General features: G+C 43.8%; 3 protein-coding genes across 9 annotated transcripts in view; all 3 read left to right on the top strand.

Annotated features, from left to right (window-relative positions):
* LOC131720872 (alpha-globin transcription factor CP2-like) overlaps nucleotides 1-20,003 on the top strand; it is a 63,577-nt gene that overhangs the window by 3,339 nt on the left and 40,235 nt on the right. The window lies entirely within an intron of this gene.
* LOC117401056 (cysteine/serine-rich nuclear protein 2) lies at nucleotides 2,684-13,717 on the top strand. 2 transcript variants are annotated; one of them, XM_059013178.1, is made up of 6 exons: nucleotides 2,684-3,912; nucleotides 4,556-4,658; nucleotides 7,194-7,360; nucleotides 8,100-8,359; nucleotides 8,804-9,100; nucleotides 9,677-13,717. In XM_059013178.1, exons 3-6 carry the CDS (start codon nucleotides 7,201-7,203, stop codon nucleotides 10,400-10,402), a joined length of 1,443 nt encoding a protein of 480 aa, XP_058869161.1. In that variant the 5' UTR covers nucleotides 2,684-3,912; nucleotides 4,556-4,658; nucleotides 7,194-7,200; the 3' UTR covers nucleotides 10,403-13,717. The 2 variants fall into 2 exon arrangements, with proteins under 2 accessions (XP_058869161.1, XP_058869160.1); XM_059013177.1 differs by lacking the exon at nucleotides 4,556-4,658 and having other exon boundaries at nucleotides 2,686-3,912.
* LOC131720871 (uncharacterized) overlaps nucleotides 14,504-20,003 on the top strand; it is a 34,113-nt gene continuing 28,613 nt past the window's right edge. For 4 of the 6 annotated variants that reach the window (XM_059013184.1, XM_059013186.1, XM_059013182.1 and 1 more), the window contains exons 1-4: nucleotides 14,504-14,719; nucleotides 15,694-15,771; nucleotides 16,393-16,524; nucleotides 17,308-17,437. In XM_059013184.1, the coding sequence (XP_058869167.1) occupies nucleotides 14,575-14,719; nucleotides 15,694-15,771; nucleotides 16,393-16,524; nucleotides 17,308-17,437 (485 nt within the window). In that variant the 5' untranslated portion in view covers nucleotides 14,504-14,574. Of the gene's footprint in view, nucleotides 14,720-15,693; nucleotides 15,772-16,392; nucleotides 16,525-17,307; nucleotides 17,438-18,242; nucleotides 18,280-20,003 lie in introns of those variants that run through there. The other 2 variants (XM_059013185.1, XM_059013183.1) reach the window with 2 other exon arrangements.

Here is a 20,003-nt window from a genome sequence, read left to right on the forward strand (position 1 = left end):
TCTATGCTGTATAATGCTACAAACATTATCCGAACTAAAAACTGAGTGACGGTGTACTGTACACAGAATTGCCATACTATACTGAGCTTCAAAAGAAACGTATCACTTATATTTGACCATCAAAAGAAACGTATCACTTGTATTTAAATAAAATTCACTAGATGAGATTGAAAAATGACAGTGCCCTAGTCCAGCCTCCAGCATGTCGATCGCACGAAGGCGCTGTTGTCTTGACAGACGTGGCATATTGTTTTTTTTTTTTTTTTCTGTGATTTTCTTTATTGCTTTTATTTAAGCTTGCAATTCAACATCTGAAATCGCTCCATATCCAGCGTCTTAATCAGGTGATTAAGTGCATCTGCTTCAGTCACAGTCACTCAAGCGTGTCATGGTCAAGGATGAATGATCGAGTGACTAAAAAGAAACTAGAAACACGGATGCAATCGGGTCATTCTGCGTGGCTTTTGACAGCCTAGGAAATACGGTCCCTTATTTTCATTTTTTGCCTGCTTTTCGTTGATGTATTTGCTTTGAAATATGAGCTGTGTCTAGCCTCTGACGACTGAAGGGTAGAAGCATTTAATATCCTCAGATCTTAGAAATCCTTTGCCGTTTTCACTACATCGTAACACGACTACAGTGTTGATCATACCAGCAGTAATCTGTAGGTCATTCTATTTCAATGTAATATTTTTCAGTTACGTACTGTATGCTTGAATGCAGCATACTTACTGTATTCTGCCTTTTAAAATGCAACCACCAATGGCTTAAAACGGATGTGTTTAACATATAGTGTTTTTAAAAAGTTTCCTTCCTTTATGATGGATTATTTTAATTCATAGTAGGCCTACAGCAGTGCTTCAGCAGGGGCGGGGACGGTTTGAGTCTCTCCTCCAATTAAAACCTTGTCTGCAAACGCTAGTGCTGTCCTGCGTGAGGTTATAGGAGAGAGGAGTTTGAAACGGAGGCTTGCCTCCTCTGATGAACAACTCTCTGGACCCCTCCAATTAAAACCCATGCTCAGGTCACGTGATGTGCTACTGCTGGCACTGTGGTTAATAGCAGATAGGAGTTTATAAGGGAGACTGGCCTCCTCTGAGGAGCCGGATCTGCTGTTGCAATAGGGATGTTGAATCTTAGGTTTACTCTACCAGCCCTTTATAATGCCATACAAACCCAGCTGGCTTGTTTGCATGTAAAGTATATAAGGCTTTGGTCAGGCAGACTGTAAGATATTAATAAACGTTGTTAATACGCGTCAAAACACCCATCTGTAGGAGAATGAGTTAATAAAATATTCAAATTAGTTAAACTTACACACACGCATATCTGTGGTTTGATTGTAATTATATACGTGGTGTATTAGTTAAACCGTGTAATCGAAAGCAACCACAGATGATAAATAACAAGACATTCAATACCAATAAAATGAAAATATATTGTTGTCTTGACTGGGTTCACTCTGAATCGCTCGTTTAGGATTACAGGGGAGAGGGGAGAGGGGAGAGGGGAGGCACCTCCAGGACCGGGTGCAATGCGATCCGATCCTTGAGGTTTTTAAAGCTTTATTTTATTTCAATTTTATTTTTTTACTGTCTGCATGTGACGTGTCCAGTGGCGCTTTTCTGTTTTGTAAAACATTTCTGAAATAAATAAAATACTGGAGGCGATCCAGACCGCTCAAACCAGATTGCATTATTATTATTAAAACTGAAATATATATTTTTGCTCAGATACATTTTTAAAAAAAATTCTTATCCCATTCAATAAGGGGCTATACAAATGTATTGATTCATTGATTATTCATACTGGAAACGGTACGCAGGGAGCAACACTGAATTGACTTTAGAGTCGAGGTTACTGAAGCTCATTGTGAAGATGCAGTGTATAAATACTCTCTCTCTCTCTCACACACACGTGATTGCATTGTCATGCGTAAAGGTGCAAATGGCACCGCGGGGTTAACGACTGTGCTAAATAGGGGGCGAGTGTGTGAGCAGAGAGGTCAGCGAGAGGAGTTTCCCCTCGATGGAGGGGCTGGAAAGTGCGGAGTCAGCTGCTGCTGCTGGGCGAGAGGTTGAAGGAGTTTAACTTGTTTTTTTAATCTTCATGGAATTCGATTTTCTGGAATCTTCCGGTGGAATACACGTGGATCACCCGGCGCTCTTAGAACGGACGGAGACGTTCTGTATGGATCTTTAGGAATCCTGGTTTTGTTGTATGGATTCTGTAATGATGTATTTTGAAAAACCGTCGTCACATTGGTAGACAGTAATGTGGGCGATGCTTTTGTGTGTGCGCTTGTGGGTGTGGTGTGTGGGGGTTGGAGGTCATTTAGCAGTGCTGGGGGGGGGGTGGGGGGGGTGAGGGGGTGAATTTCAAATATTACTTTTTATGTTTGTTTTGTTAAAATACCGACCTGCACCGGCGCTGTCCTGCTCAGATTATGATCGAGTGAAGGGAACACACCCAAACATAAACGCACACACACACGCATAAATACACAGGTTTCCATGGCGACAATGCCACGCATCTTCAGTTTTGACCCACGAACGTGGAAACGGTGGGTTAAAAATTATATCAAATATTACTGCCGTCGGTACTCCACCGGAAACAAACTATTCTGACATATGCAGTTACCGAACCCCATTACATATATATATATATATATATATATATATATATATATATAAACGATTTGTAAAAAATAAAAAAGTCAAATAAAAACACAAATCGTATACCCCACAGTAAAGACGTGTTATAATTTTTATTTTTAAATTTTATTTAGTATTTATCCGTTAGTTTTTGGAAGCAAGCGGACTGTACAGGAACGACAAAGCTCCGGTCAATGAGAGGGGGGTGTCTGGGAATTGTAGTTTTTGCTTTTCCTTAAAAAAAAAAAAGAAAAAACTCGATCGCACGTGGTCCACCGTTATTTTAACAGTTCGGAGCAACGCCGGCATTAAAACGCTTCTATGCTAAATCTAATATCTGCTTCTATACACTACGTAGCGATTGCTTTATATAAAAAAAAAACAAGTAGGATTTGTATGCGTTGTGTGGGCTTGGTGGAACTACAGTTCCCAGCATCCCCCGGGGGGCCAGCTGGTTCCCGATACCCGCAACGTCATCAGGGAGGTATAAATGGCAGAGTAACATTCCAGCCCGTATTGTTACTTTGGTAACGCCGGGGCAGCTGGAGGGGGTCGGGGTGCCGGTCTGCGGTCGAGGAGTGTGTCATCATTTCATTTGTGTGTGTGTGTTTTGTAACTAAATATATATAAAAAGCGAATTATTACAAGAGTGAACGTGGCGTGGAGAAATATATATATATATATATATATATGTGTGTATTTTTTAACCCAAGAATTCCCGTATCTGCGGAACTCGACTCGGAGGATTTTTCATTTTCTCAGGAACGTCAAAGGACTCGGACTGAAATCAAGGATTCGTTGCACTTTTTAGATTTTTTTTTCTTCTTTTTTTTAACTAATAAATATATAAATACACCCCACCCACCCCCTAGCTCTCTCCGGTCTGCCCCGGATCATATAACATTATTATTATTATTATTATTATTATTATTGTCGTCATTAGTGTTATTAAAAAATAATTGAATCCTACAACGTGGTGTTTTAATCGCGTATTTAATTTAGTTTTTCTTGTAATTTACTTGACGTTTACAGTACTGTACTTTTTTATTTTAATCAAAAGACCGGTTTATTTTATATGTAATATATATATAATATATATTATATGCGTTTGTAAAGCGGTCCACAGCAATAGGACTCGCCCTGTTAGAAACGCCATTCTCAGAAAACAGAAATCCCCACAAACACAAACCAACACTGGAACTAAATAAAACAACGGGACCGACGCGGGGCGGAACGGATCTCACAGCCGCCGAGTCGGGTAAGTAACACCGATTCCCGTGTGCAATTACAACGCTCAGGGTGGGTTTGTGTAATTCAACAGAGAAGGGCGTCAAATGCTGCCCGGGTACAGACGAGGCAGCTGTGAGGGTTGTGAGCTCTCACGACACACCAGAACAAAAAATATGCCTCTATCTATCTGTCTATCTGTCTATCTGTCTATCCGTCTATCCGTCTATCCGTCTATCTGTCTATCCGTCTGTCTGTCTGTCTGCATAAGTACTGGTGTTGCATTGTCTTCGCAGTATTTGATGCATTATTTAGACGATGTAGGAGATGAAACGCATTTATAATTAGGAGTAAATATGGCTATTATATAGATTATATTATATATGTATTCATCAATCACGCAGCTACATCAATGATTATATATAATATTTATACACACACACACACACACACACATATATATATATGTATCTGTGTGTGTGTGTATATATATATATGTGTATATATATAATGTTTGTCTGTATATATAATAGTATATGTATGTCTGTATATATAATAGTATATGTATGTATGTGTGTGTGTGTGATTGTGTTCAGTATACACATCCTTTATTCAGGTGCCTTCAGTTTTCTGATGGTTTTTATAGACTGATTTTCTGTTTGTATGAATTGAAGACGGGAGGCAACTGATGTGGAGAAATTCCAATAAATAGAAAACGAAACTGTGTCTGTGCCTGCTTCAATATCCGTGCTGCTAGAGCTGGAAACATACATGCAGGTCAGTTCATCATCCCCGCAGAAGACTTTATACTGTACTAGTGCACACAAAGACACAAAGAAACTGAGGGGAACAAAACAGCTATCGCTCAGTGATCAGGAGGGTGCAAAGACTGAGTAAACAGCGAGCCGAGACGCAGCTTATGTAGCACCGTCTGTGCTGTGCATGTAGATATGTCTGCGTGGTTTGTATGTACAGTTACTGTACGTGAAAACGCACTCCCACGCATCTGTGTGTTCCGATTCTGCCATTTCACTCTCCATCACAAACAGATATGAACTGCAGATCGGATCCTGACTCGTTCACTCTCCATCACAAACAGATATGAACTGCAGATCGGATCCTGACTCGTTCACTCTCCATCACAAACAGATATGAACTGCAGATCGGATCCTGACTCGTTCACTCTCCATCACAAACAGATATGAACTGCAGATCGGATCCTGACTCGTTCACTCTCCATCACAAACAGATATGAACTGCAGATCGGATCCTGACTCGTTCACTCTCCATCACAAACAGATATGAACTGCAGATCGGATCCTGACTCGTTCACTCCCCATCACAAACAGATGTGAACTGCAGATCGGATCCTGACTCGTTCACTCTCCATCACAAACAGATATGAACTGCAGATCGGATCCTGACTCGTTCACTCTCCATCACAAACAGATATGAACTGCAGATCGGATCCTGACTCGTTCACTCTCCATCACAAACAGATATGAACTGCAGATCGGATCCTGACTCGTTCACTCTCCATCACAAACAGATATGAACTGCAGATCGGATCCTGACTCGTTCACTCTCCATCACAAACAGATATGAACTGCAGATCGGATCCTGACTCGTTCACTCTCCGTCACAAACGGATATGAACTGCAGATCGGATCCTGACTCGTTCACTCTCCATCACAAACAGATATGAACTGCAGATCGGATCCTGACTCGTTCACTCTCCATCACAAACGGATATGAACTGCAGATCGGATCCTGACTCGTTCGCTCTCCATCACAAACAGATATGAACTGCAGATCGGATCCTGACTCGTTCGCTCTCCATCACAAACAGATATGAACTGCAGATCGGATCCTGACTCGTTCACTCTCCATCACAAACAGATATGAACTGCAGATCGGATCCTGACTCGTTCACTCTCCATCACAAACAGATATGAACTGCAGATCGGATCCTGACTCGTTCACTCCCCATCACAAACACATATGAACTGCATATCGGATCCTGACTCGTTCACTCTCCATCACAAACAGATATGAACTGCAGATCGGATCCTGACTCGTTCACTCTCCATCACAAACAGATATGAACTGCAGATCGGATCCTGACTCGTTCGCTCTCCATCACAAACAGATATGAACTGCAGATCGGATCCTGACTCGTTCACTCTCCATCACAAACAGATATGAACTGCAGATCGGATCCTGACTCGTTCACTCTCCATCACAAACAGATGTGAACTGCAGATCGGATCCTGACTCGTTCGCTCTCCATCACAAACAGATATGAACTGCAGATCGGATCCTGACTCGTTCGCTCTCCATCACAAACAGATATGAACTGCAGATCGGATCCTGACTCGTTCACTCTCCATCACAAACAGATATGAACTGCAGATCGGATCCTGACTCGTTCGCTCTCCATCACAAACAGATATGAACTGCAGATCGGATCCTGACTCGTTCACTCTCCATCACAAACAGATATGAACTGCAGATCGGATCCTGACTCGTTCACTCTCCATCACAAACAGATATGAACTGCAGATCGGATCCTGACTCGTTCACTCTCCTGCCTTTTTAAAACAGTGAGCTTTCCATTGATCAGTCTCCGCTGTGTTCGGTGTTTCTGATGCAGATCCATACTGGCCGATCTCTTCCCAATCGGGTCGGGTCTGGTTGGTACCACCTCCAGGATTGTGACCCGCTTAGATCACCCTCCCTCCCTCTCACCCAGTCCCTCGGCTCTAACCGTTAAGCCACCCAGCCTCCCTCCCTGTCCCTGAGTTCTAATCCTTAGTGAATAGAACTGAAAGGCATGATGGGCTGGTTCAGCAAAGAGGAGAAGAATGCTTCTCGGAGAGAGCGGTAATGTGGATCCAACCAGCAAGATACGAGCGGACTGACTGACTGACTGACTGACTGACTGACTGACTGACTGACGGACGGACGCAGCACAAGGATGAAAAGCATCATCCTCATCCTCATCCCAGGCCGGGGCCCCGGCCCTGCTCCGCTCCTGCTTCCTGAGGGGTCTTGAGAGGCTGGGGGAGGATGTTTGGATCAAGTCTTTGTTTTTATTGAATATCTTTGAGCTTGACGGCTGGCTTTTCCCAGCTTAGCGTTTATCTGGCTTCAGTCTGTCGCCCCTCCCTGCTTTGCACAGCTGTGTAAAATGTGCCCCTCGGTTTCCATGGAAACGGCTGCTGGCATCACCTTATTTAATAGAAAGGAGGAGGAAGGAAAGAGACGAAGCCACCTAACAGGAGATCTGGGTCACGCTCTCTCCTCTCTCAGGTGGCCGATGGCGGTGCTGGGCTGTGCGGGGCTCAAGCGGAGGTTCGAGGAGGTGGACAGCGAGTCTCCCTACTCCTCCCCCAAGGACTCCGACGATGAGGTGTCGAGCAGCGAGAGCGCGGACAGCTGCGACAGCGTCAACCTGCCCTGCAGCGCGCAGTTCACCCGTGAGTCTGCCAGCTTCCACTCCTCCCTCCTCCCCACTCCTCTCTCCTCCCTGCTCCCTCTCCTCCTCCCTGCAGCGCGCAGTTCACCCGTGAGTCTGCCAGCTTCCACTCCTCCCTCCTCCCCGCTCCTCTCTCCTCCCTGCTCCCTCTCCTCCTCCCTGCAGCGCGCAGTTCACCCGTGAGTCTGCCAGCTTCCAATCCTCCTTCCTCCCCGCTCCTCTCTCCTCCCTGCTCCCTCCTCCCCACTCCTCTCTCCTCCCCTCTCCTCCTCCCCGCTCCTCTCTCCTCCCTGCTCCCTCTCCTCCTCCCTGCAGCACGCACTTCCCTGCGAGTCTCTCAGTCTTAAGATCTTATTAGCCGTAATGCTAAAATAAGCATCAGTGCAGGTTTTGCCTCTTAAAAACCCGATTCCATGTCAAGACCTGCCCTGGTTTCATTTTAACGAGCGCGTTGTTCCCCAGCCCCGGATAATGAGGGCACTGGGGCACTGGGACAGCTGTCGCTATTCAGCAGGGAACCTTCTTTGTTTTTTCTTTAGCCAGTTATGTAATTATATTAAGGGAGCATGTTGATTTCCATCGTGTTTTGTGCTGTTGTAGTTCAGACTGTAGAGTTGCTTTGCGATGGGAGTCTTGTTACGAACCTCACAAGAATGTAAAACTGGGACCAGATTAGACTGCTCTGTAATGGGATGCTGAGCTGTCCCCCCTCTCCCTCTTTCTCTCCCCCTCTCCCTCAGCCACCTCGATCCTGCGTGGTCACAGAGGCTCCTCTCGGAAGCGGGTTCGCTTCGACGCAGTCACAGTGTTCTACTTCTCCAGGCGGCAGGGCTTCACCAGCGTGCCCAGCCAGGGGGGCAGCTCCCTGGGCATGGCGCGGCACCACTGCGCCATCCGCCGCTACACGCTGGGGGAGTTCGCCCGCGAGCAGGAGAGCAGCCACCGGCAGGCCCTGCGCCAGCACCTCCGACACGAGAAGCTCCGCGCCAGGAAGATGAAGGTAGGGGCTCGGCCCGCTCGCTGCGTCTCCTCTCTCTCTCTCTCTCTCTCTCCTCAGCTCGGAGGCTCCTCTCCTTCCCCTTCCTCCTCTCTCACGCCTTCTCTCTGAAACACACACAGACATAAAGATACACACACGCACAGATATACACACAGATACATGCACAGACATACACAGACACACAGCTGTAATTTGGCATAGTCGACAGGATCCATATAATGTCGGTAAAGACAGACAGACAGACACAGAGACACACCCTTTTGTCCCTGACTCACTAGCCCTTTGTCCCTCCCTCTTTCTTTCTCTCCCTCTCTCTCTCTGTCTCCTCACTCCCCCCTCTCTTTCTCTCTCCCTCCCGCTCTCTCTCCCCTTCTCTCTCTGTCTCCTCACTCCCCCCTCTTTCTTTCTTTCTCTGTCTCCTCACTCCCCCTCCCTCTCTCCTAGCTGACTCAGAACGGTGCAGTGCTGTGCCCGGCCGCGGAGAGCCTCACTCTGGAGGACGTGTCGGACGAGGAGCTGGACGTGGAGGGGCTGGAGGTGGACGACTGCTTCTTCCTGCAGCCGCTGCCCACCAAGCGGCGCCGGGCCCTGCTGCGCGCCTCGGGGATCTCGCGCATCGACGGGGAGGAGAAGAGCGAGCTGCGCGCCATCCGGCTCTCCCGCGAGGAGTGTGGCTGCGACTGCCGGCTCCACTGTGACCCGCAGCACTGCCGCTGCAGCCAGGCCGGGATCAAGTGCCAGGTCAGTCCCACAGCCAGCCCGCCCTGGTCAGTCTAACAGGGACGGCGATAATCTGTGGATGAACGCATAATCCCAGAGATAGGAATGCAGTAAAGGGATCTATACATTAGGCTGTAGCTCAGGAACCACGTGGATATTTAGAAGCACACACACACACACCAGGGAAGGAAATAAGACTCCCATTGCATAGCAGACTGATCCAGTCCTGGTTTCGCTTCTATAATAAGACACACCTGAGCTTGTTCCCTATACACACTGTGGCTAATCAAGCTTGTAGTAAAATATGCGAAACTGCTGTGCAATGGGAGTCTCCCATTTAATTCTGCTGCTTACAGATTGATATCACAAGCACCAGCTCAGTCTTTCCCTGGCCTAACACAGTCCCTCATCCAGCTAGGCTGTTCCCTTTTATGTCAACTCTGTTCCCAGGGGATCTGCTCGCTGCCAACTGAACAGACTCACAGGTGCCAGGTCAGTCTAGCACTCTGCCAGTCTTTCACCTGCTCTCTCATCCAGGCTGGCATGGCAAGCACCAGGTCCCTCAGTTAAACACTCCCTCCCCGCCCCCCCCTCCAGGTGGATCGCATGTCGTTCCCGTGTGGCTGTTCCCGGGACGGCTGTGGGAACGTGGCGGGGCGCATCGAGTTCAACCCGGCGCGGGTCCGATCTCACTACCTGCACACCCTCCTGAAGCTGGAGCAGCTGGAGAGGAAGAGGCAGCCCCCCGCGCCCCCCCACCCCCCCGAACCCGAGCCCGACAGCCTGGACCGCGAGAACGAGACGGCCGTGCTGCACCTGCAGAGCGCCGAGGAGCTGGAACGCAGGAGAGAGGAGGAGGAGGAGGGAGGGGACAGCCCGGGAATGTGCCTCCTGGGGCAGGGGGAGGAGGAGGGGGTGATCCTGCAAGGGGAGCTGCTTCCGGGGGTGCTGTGCTTCACCGAGAGCCCCGACGAGGAGCAGCTTCAACAGCAGCAGCCCCAGAAGGAGCTGCTGTTCTACCAGATTGAGCCCAGCCCAGTCCTGGAGCTCCGCACTGCTGAGGCAGCCCCTAAAGAGGGGGGTTGTGGAGGAGCGGCACTGGGGGTGCACTGCGGGGCTCCTTCGGACGCGCTACGAGGGTTTGGGGAGCCCCCTGGTGACAACGCTGCCCCCTCCGGGATCGGGAGCGCCCAGCCGCCCAGCGACGCTGAGGGTTCCTCGTCCGGGGGTGACCAGGGGCTGCCCTCGGAGACCGCCTGCCTGGTCCCCGGCAACGCCTTCGAAGAGGGGAGCGACGGCTCCATGCTGCCCCTCGACACTTGATTCATTGTTAGAGCGCAGATGTTTTGCACAATAGCCTATAGAAAAGCTTCTTGCCTAAAAAATAATAATAATAATAATATTAATAATAATAATAATAATAATAATAATAATAATAATAATGACAATAGTAATAGTCATAATATATTTTTTTTATTTTTTTTTTGAGGTTGGGTTTTAGGATGAGGTAACGGAACAAGATACAAACTAGAAAAAGTGTCTGGCTTCTTCAGAGTGGACTGCCATTACTGGCAATACGGTTGAGGTATATATGATAATAATAATATATAGTACAGATAATTCAAAAGCAGCAAACATAGCTTCCTACTTTGCTGTACACACAGACACACAGAAATATACAGGAGTATAGAGCTAGCGTTATGAAGATCATATATGTATTATAAATATCCATAATATATAGGTTTGAAAGGACCTGTAACTGCAGTGTAAAAAAATGAAAAGGTTATTTATTATGTTCACAAAAGGCAAGTGATTTGATATGAGTAGATTTAGCATTAAAATGCACATCTGGCTGCCAAAACACTGTGCAATAATTTGAATGCAGCACTACTGCAATACCTCCAGTACTTGCAGCATGACTTCACAGTACTACAAGGGCGTGTGCCCAGCGTGGTGCATCCCAGTGAATTGCAGTAACACTGCAGGGGCGGGGTTTGAGGGTTAGGGCAGTGTAGTGACCTCAGAGCAGTTCTGGTAGAGCCAACTGGATCTGCCACAGAAAGGGGTTCAGAGTGCATTAGCAGCGGTGTTTGCCAACTGCTCCTAATACCATTTTCAACCACCAGGTGTCACTCTTGGGACATTCTGGGTGTTGCTTAACCCCTTAAATAACAAATTAATTTCTTACAAAAAGAAATCAATTTAAACTCCATCTGTATTTATTTATGTAATCTGATGCATTACACATAGCCTTAACTAGAGTAAGTTATCATAACACATATAGTTAAAGAGAATATTAAAATAACAATAGATGCCAGTTAAAAATGCTAAAAAAAACTACAACGTAGCCTAAAATGGGTAAAACCCACAAAACATTATTATTATTATTATTATTATTATTATTGTTATTATTATTATTGTTGTTGTTGATGTATAGTTTTTATTATGAATAATGTATGGCACATCATGGACCAAGTGCTCTCTCTCCTGTCTGTGTTTTGAAGTGTCATTTATTTTGAAATGACACAACCAGTTTTGTCCTTTGCAAAGGCGCTGTTTCTAGGGTTACATTCAACCTTAATTCTGTTTTTATCTGGTAGTTTCTTGTGATGAAGGAAAAAAAAACAAAACAGCTGTTCTTTTCTCTGCTTTTTATTATTGATGTTATTATAATTTTGTACTGTATTATATTCTAATAATAATCATAAATGTGTGTGTTGTAAACAGGGCTGTAGCTGCCAGATAGCCTGGGTCAGACCATCAGGGGCTAATACAAAGGGGTGCCAAATCATTTACAATAGCTTGACCCAAGGCTCCAGGTCAAATTCTGGAGGACAGCTCCCCCCGATTCTTACTCCAGTGGACCAGTCCAGTCCTAGTCTGAGTGTTCTGTTTCCATTGCCCACTATTACACCACATATACAAGCATTATATGATATACTATATTGATGAAAATGAATAAGGTGCACAGATTTGAGTGTCCGTTCTTACAACAGAGACTCCCATTGCAGAGCCACTCCGTGTTTTACTGCGAGCTGGTAAAGGCCACCCTGATCTTTCAATCTCTGAGATGGGTCTAATCTCAAACTGATAGTAAAACCTGGACCGGCTCTGTCTGTTCTGAAATGGGAGTCTCCCTGCCTTCCCTGTCTCCAGTTTGTCTTGTTCGTTTCCTCGAGGTCCAATCCAGCTTTGAATTAGACTGCACATGAAATATTTGAAGCCATGTGTTAAGGGTGAGCTTCAGTAGATAGTATTATGGAAATGGCATTAGCTTACTGTTTAAGTACATTGTGTAGTTATGTGTTTGTCTGCAACAGTGTACTAAAAACTGGATGGCTTTTAAACTCCCATAAAGAAAGGAGATTAAAATGTACAAGCATTTCTCTCTGAAAGTCTGCATTAGGAGTCTCCATTTCTGTTCAAGCCTAGGGCAGGTAACAGGCGTTCAAAAAGTGAAGGACAATTTAAACTGTGATGACTTTTTTCGTGTGTTAATAATAATAATAATAATATATGTATATTTTTTAATTATTAATATTAAGAATTCTAAGAAGCTGCTTGTTTTTTTGTCTAAGGCGATCCCATGTTTTTTTGTTTTTTAAGGGAGTCTTTATACTGAATCCCTGTTGTAGGGCTGTGTGAGCTGTTCTGTGTTCTCAAGGAACTTGTTTGTGTGTAACTAACAATGAGGCTTGCGCTGTCTGTTTTTGCATTACAGCAATGCTGCTGGCAAGGTAGAATCGCAAACCCTGTGTTATTTTCTTTCTTTCAAACTGCACAAGAGGGGTCAGAAACACAAATAAACTTCAAGAATGCTGTATGATTGAATGTTATTATTAATAATAATAATAATAATAATAATAATAATAATAATAATAATAATAATAATAATAATAATAATAATGATGATGATGATGATAATAAAATGACAAAGCATGGCATGCAATCTGTCCAGCCTGGAGAGTTTAAGACAAATGCATAAATACTAATTAAAAATACCTGCACACACACACACACACACACACACACACACACATACACACACACACACACACACACACACACACACATATATACAGCAGTGTGAAAATATATCAGAGCACCTCCTTGCTTCTGTAGTTTTGATTTGTTGGGCGTATGAAAATCAAACCACTGGAACTGAAAATCTTGGAAAATGGTAAAAATATATATATGCAAATTAGTGATTGTCCAGTAGTGTAATTGATAACTTTAATTGGCCATGCATGTAATTAACTTAAAATAATAAGAGAAAGGGAACACGTAGCCACAAATGAGGGGGGAAAATGCACGAGACTTTTTAGAAGTTGTTTAATGGAAATTCTCACGCCCAGAGGTTTGCATGCAGGCAGGTATAGGAAGGATGTAAATGACAAATCTGGAGGTGTTCTGATAAATGTGCACGCTGCTGTGTGGGTGCGTGGGTGCGTGGGTGCGTGCGTGGGTGGGTAAATGTAAATAGTTGAGCAGGTTGGTGGAGAGATGAAAGGAGAGGAGACGGCAGCGTGTGTACTGTACTGTGAAGTTAAACAGAGAGAAGGCGCTCAGTTACTGAATCACTAATTTCACTAACCGCGGCTCATTAAAGCGATACAGAACCCTTAAAAAAAAAAAAAAGCCTGGTCGAACATTCAAGTTAATTCTGCAGACAGCAGACCCGGAGGGGCCGAGCTATTTCTAAAATAATACCCAGTAGTACACAGCAGGCTAAACTCAAGCAAGCTGAGCTGGCGTTTATAATAACAAACAGCAATGCATACAGTAACGTGTTGAGTCTGTAGTAAACGACACGCCATTCTGCATCGCTTTTGAGGTCGTGGTATACAACGTGCTTGCTTTGTATAACTGTACGTGTGCGTGCGTGTGTGTGTGTATGCTTTGTGAACAGATTTAATGGTCGAGTCATCAGTGGATATTCTTGAAGGAAGTTATTGTTCCAGGATTATAATGTAATCGTGAAGAGGATTATACTATGAATGGGCACCTTAATTAATAAAAAAAAATTAAAAAAAATACATCTTATGTTTCTTGACTCTGGTCCGATCCTTTCATTTTATCAACAGGCTTTTCATAAGGAATAGTATATCGTTACATCCTTAACTAAGTATATTAATAGATTTAAATATAAATAAATGTGTAGGTGCCATAGCAAGGAAAAAATGCCTACACTGTTTTCAACATACGCTCCATTAATTAACAAAGATACATTGGGAAGTTGAGAAAAAAAAAAACCCTAAACAAGCAATTATATCGAGGTTGTATTGTTTTTGAGAATAATAACAACACAATTCATATATCGTGTTTAATTGACGAGTTAACACGTCACTGACACCTAATTAATCGCCATGGCAACGGGCGAAGTTAAACTTCCTCAGCGGAGTCGCGTTCGGGTTTAATCACTTTTCTCTTGTAGCGGCAGACCTCGCGTGTTTTAAACACAACATACCGTTTCGTTAGTCGCAGTAATTGTTAATATGGAATATAATATTTTGTTTTCTGCTCTAAATAGTGATAATAATACTAATTCCCTCGCCGGGAGCCATTCTCCTCTGCCTCGAGTTCCCGATGTCGAGGCGTCGGGCCTGGAATGGTTCGACGTTAGTCTTGGATTAGGGGCAGGTAAGGGCAAACTACACTGAAAAGCACAATTATAATTTAAGAAACCTGTGGAGTGCACCGCAAAACATGTTTATTTATGTATCTGTTTGTTTATTTAGTTGTTTGTATTTCTACACCGTGTTCGTTCTAGTAAACAATCTGATATACACGCACGTTTCGGTATCCCTTTTTCTATATTTGTCGTTAATTATTATAAAAAATAAAAACATTAAACATAGTGTATGCGACGTTGTTTAAGCAGTTTTCTCAACGTAGCTCAAATCGGCATTGGTTAGTATTGTTTTAACGTTTAGTTTGATCGATTCCCACTGCGGACATTGTTCACTTGCTAGGGAAAAAAAAAGTTGTACGGTGTTAAACCTTTAGTTGCTTGAAAGGTTTAAGGATAATTTTGCACAAGTTGCCTCGTGTTATTTGTGACTTGGCTGTGCACCTTTCCACTATTGCACTATACCACAAACAAACCACACACAGTCTGCAGAATCCTGTTCAATTCTAGTGAACAACGTTCATATTAAGAGCGTAACATCGTTTATGAACGAGAGGAGGCAATACTGCCCATCAATGGTCGATTCAGACATCTTGTGTTCATTTTTTTTTTTTTTTAGCAGACGCCTTTATCCAAGGCGACTTACAGAGACTAGGGCGTGTGAACTATACCTCAGCTGCAGAGTCACTTACAACTACGTCTCACCCGAAAGACGGAGCACAAGGAGGTTAAGTGACTTGCTCAGAGTCACACGAGTCAGTGGCTGAAAAGGGATTTGAACCGGGAACCTCTTGATTACAAGCCCTTTTCTTTAACCACTGGACCACACATGCCCTCCCCCTCAACAAGAATATCCCACAGTTGAGCCTTTTGTGAACTCTCTGTATCCATAACGTTTTGTTGACAGTCCAGTTTGTTTGCATTCCCCCAAAGCTGCACACATCGACTGCTTTCTGTACAGTGCTTGTTTGTTTTTTTTGTGCAGTGCAAAACACAGATCAAGGTGTGCCTTCATCACCTTTCATTGGAGCCACTCTGAGTGTCTTCAGTTCACCACTTACCAGTAAGTCACTTTCAAATGTTGCTGCTATGCTAGTGATAAAGACATGCAGATGCCCAACCCACAGAACTTCAAGGAACATTTTTAAGCAGTGTTTTTTGTTAGAAACATTCTCTTATAGGTTAACCAGAGCGTTTACAGGGATGGCAATAAGACTCCTACTGCATAGCAGTTTCACTTGTTCCAGGTTTTACTGCGAACTTGATTAGCCACAGTGTGTGTAGGTAACAAGCTTTGGTGTGGCTTACACATAGCAAAACCAGGAATGGATGAAAGTACTATGCAACAGTCTTATTGCCATCCCTGCTTTTAAAACGAGAATAAGAATGAAACAGAAAAAAAGGTTTTGCGAACTGCACATGTAATTAATCAAATGGTCTTTACATACAGTCCTTAACAAGAGTCCTTAATGTTGAATATGGCCCGCACCACAGTGTATAGAAACTGGCAGTAGGTCTACTTCCAATGTGGCTGAATAGCAAAAGGCATCGATATTAAGATTTAAAAAAGTTATCTCCTTTGCCCCAGCAGCTGGGAGCCCTCTTGTTCAAACTGGTAAAGTGTCTCCCAGTATCAAATCACCATTGCTCTCAATTTTTTTTTTCTTTATGATGCTTCATAAAGCGGTCTTGTGTCTTTTGCAAGATTTCACAGTGCCTTCCACACCGGTTTACTTTGCAATGGAAAAACTCTTCAAACTGGAAGAGCCTTCAACAGGAGACAGACGGGTGAATGAGGGGACAGCGCCTCCTCCAGGTGACTATGCTCACTGCTTGCGTTACACAAGTCAGTGTGTCTTATCAATTCCACGGTATTTTGTATCAGAACGACCCTCCCTCGCCCCATTGCATAGCAGCCTGAGCCGTTCCAGGTTTTAATGTGGGTCTGATTAGAAACACACACACTTTTTACCTGCATACCGTGGTGTGTTAGGCTCATTGTAAAAAAAACTGGAACGGACCAAACTGCTCTACAAAGGTCTTCTGTACATCCATGTGATAGCAGGAATGGTAATAAGACTCCTGTTGCATAGCAGTTTCACCCATTTCAGGTTTTAATATGTGCTTGAGTAGCCCCTGTGTATCGGTAATAAGCTCAGGGGTGTCATTATTAAACTCATAGTAAAACTAGGAACTGATCAAATCGCTATGCAATGGGAGTTATTGCCAACCATGTGATTCTGTTAACAGCTGACAAGAAACCAGTAAGGTTTCATAAGGATGCATGGCAATTGGGAATCAGTTTGTTGAAGCTGTAAGGCTAATGAAACACAGCTCCTCCAAAGTCCACCAAAGCGGTTTTGTTCTAGTTTTGTAACATCAAGAAAACAAAGGGTGCGTCAATTAAGAGAGCTTAAATAAACAGTATAAAATATGTGGCTTCAAGCGGACGAACCACAGGACTGGGAAAAAGATCCCCAAATACTGAATTGATCCCAATTGCAGAAGTGATGAGTTCAGACTGATCATACCCGTAGACCAGGCGCAGTTGCAGTATGGCAAAGGGTTACCAAGTGACACGATTGTCTTTCCATTTCAGTTGCCCAGGTTGTACCCTCATCAGAAAAGAGGACTGGGAAGACAGAAGACAAAAAGAAACCTCTTGGAAAGTGGCCTGAAAAACACGAAGAGGGACTGAATTGCTCTGCAAAGCGCTGCAGTATCACGAGGTGGGACTGTGCTTTAATTACACACGCACTCTCTCACAAACACACCTTGTATACCTGCCCCACCAAATAGAAGGTACTTTCTAAAACTACAGTGACCCTTTTAAAAGGATCTAACACAAAAACTGATTGACGACCGTCTGGTAGACTTTGAAGAGGTGAGTGTGTATAGGAGATCGAATCAAGCTAATTCACGGACCAGCACATTAAAAAAACCAAACAAATTCACTTGTAACCGCTGCTAGTGTCCAGTTTATTCGTGTCCCAGCTGCAATGTTTTTGTAAAGCGCCCTGGGATGCCTGAACATGAAGGGTGTGATATAATTGAAATCACCAAGGTTCAGTGCGGTAGTTAACAAGTGTTGCTGTTTCTGCAGTTGTCACTAGAGGACAGTATAGCTTAAGAAACCAGATGCTTTCCGTTATATATTGGTTTCACTTACAACTTTCAGTGCCAGTTCCCCTGTAGTGGGGGGTGGGGGGGTGGGGGTTGTACTTTGCTGCTAGGAATTCTGGGTATTGTAGTCCTTCAGGTTTCACTTTTTTGTTCCTTCAATGTGATGCAGCTGAATCGACTTAAACAGAGACCATCTGAAAGTAGTCTTTTGATGATGATGATTATTATTATTATTATTATTATTAATTAACAGCACTTTCATATCCACTGGCTTACAAAAAAAGGTCTGATATGATCAGCTTGCATTTATTTATAAACTTCTACATCTCACTCCATTTACATAGACATGTAACGGTTAACATCAGGATGCTCTAGATAAGCGTCACAATAAAGCATGCTTATCTCTACTAGTGTGTGCGCGCGCACGCGTTAGAAGAAGAGGTGGGGATGTCAGAAATCTGTGCCAGTAAGTCCTTGAGATGTGCGATTTCCAGTTCCTGAAGGACTGTGCGTCGTACCTGGAACAAAGAAAAGAAAAAATCTAAAGGCGTAAATGAAATGCCACCTGATCTGTGAAAATGCAGACATACTTTTGAGTTTAAAAATAAATAAATAATTTACAATTCATGCACACTTGTATTTTCGGTCATGCTTTATTTTAAGGGCTGTTTTTTGTTTATTAACTGTTAACAAACAGCTAATAAACATGTTAATGTACATTCTTTATTTTCTGTTACCTGTTAATAATATATAATAGGCTACCTAAAACTGCAAACACCAGAGCCCTAGGGATGATCAATCAAACACCAGAGCCCTATGATCAATACCCAGTCGATCATGTGCTTGAAATCGGTTCAAATTGTTACTGTAGTAATGTTTAGCAAATTAAATCAGGTTTTTATTAACCCTAACGCTTAGCTAAACATGAACAACGTTTGTTAACAGTTAATAAACGGCCCTTAAAATAAAGCGTGATTGTATTTTCTTAGGCAAACTCCGTTCCTCCAATATAAAGAAAATATGTTTGAAAGTGATTTTGTGTTGGGGGGGAAATTGGGACCCACAACCCTGCTGCTTAGCTTTTTAACAAGGGGTTGGCAGAGTGGTGTCAGAAGGCTTGCTCTGGTGGGTACATGCCTAATGTATTTGCAGCAGTTGTAAGGGACATGCGAACGAATACAAGAACAAGATGTGACTGTGAATGTTCCGATCCTACCTTGACAAGACTAAACCCAGCGGGGAGGTGGCGGAATTCGTGGTTCCTTGAACAGACCTTCTCGGGACACTGTAAAATGAGGCAAGCTTCAGGATCTTAAATGTAATTAAACGCATGAGCGATGCACATTGTGTATTCCATGCCTAGGGCGCTGCACAAGCTTATCCCCTTAAGGTACACAAGAAATTAAGCGGCTGTTCTTCTTGCAATACGTTTGTGTCTCAAGTATCCCGAGGAGGATGACCAGATCCAACCTGGCTTGTCAATAAAAGTTAAACCCTGTTTCCTGCACCTCATTGCAAAAAATGACAGTCTGCATCATTTTTTATATGTGGGATATGTGTCCCTTGTACCTTAAAGGGTTAACAAACGCGAATAGTGAATTGTGTCAGAAGCAGTGCATTTGGATAGTGGCAGGGAACTTTTTTTTTAAATAATCAGGGAAGGTTACATTTGTTTTGGCACTAACTGATCTTGAATGCATGAGTTGCCCTTTGTTTTTGGCTGATTTCTTTACCTCTGTCTCTCTGTGTGGATCAGCCAGTGGACAAAGTCCTTTGCTTTGATCTTATCCAGGTATCTGGTGAAGTCGCTGGTGAATGTTCCTTCAGCGTGCCTTTTGACATCAGGAACCGCATTCTGGAACTGCTTAGACTCGTACGAGGCGTGCCCCCTGCAAACGCAGAAACCGTGCAGTTATTAAATTGCTGCCTCTGTAACAAAACCTTCCTCTAACGTCAACTCAAAAAAAAAAAAAAAAAAAATCCTGCCATGTACATTATTGTACTCCCTTTAAAACAAACACGTTTCTTGAGCTGCTGCTCCAAAGCTGCATCCTTTCTTTGCACAATTAGTTGCACACCTGCTTGCAAATAGCTACCCCAACAGAGAGCCCAGTTTGGTAGATAGAAACAAGTAAAATCATGTAAGTGTGTGGAGCCTGGTTTCACATTTTG

The sequence above is a fragment of the Acipenser ruthenus genome, chromosome 45 (assembly GCF_902713425.1).
Source record: "Acipenser ruthenus chromosome 45, fAciRut3.2 maternal haplotype, whole genome shotgun sequence".
Taxonomy (NCBI): Eukaryota; Metazoa; Chordata; class Actinopteri; order Acipenseriformes; family Acipenseridae; genus Acipenser; species Acipenser ruthenus.

Excerpts from the sequence above, each read along its gene's own strand:
- LOC117401056 (XM_059013178.1), top strand. The coding sequence starts at position 7,201 with ATGGCGGTGCTGGGCTGTGCGGGGCTCAAGCGGAGGTTCGAGGAGGTG. Across the intron at positions 7,361-8,099 it reads CTGCAGCGCGCAGTTCACCC|CCACCTCGATCCTGCGTGGT; the intron begins GTGAGTCTGCCA and ends CCTCTCCCTCAG. Across the intron at positions 9,101-9,676 it reads AGGCCGGGATCAAGTGCCAG|GTGGATCGCATGTCGTTCCC; the intron begins GTCAGTCCCACA and ends CCCCCCCTCCAG.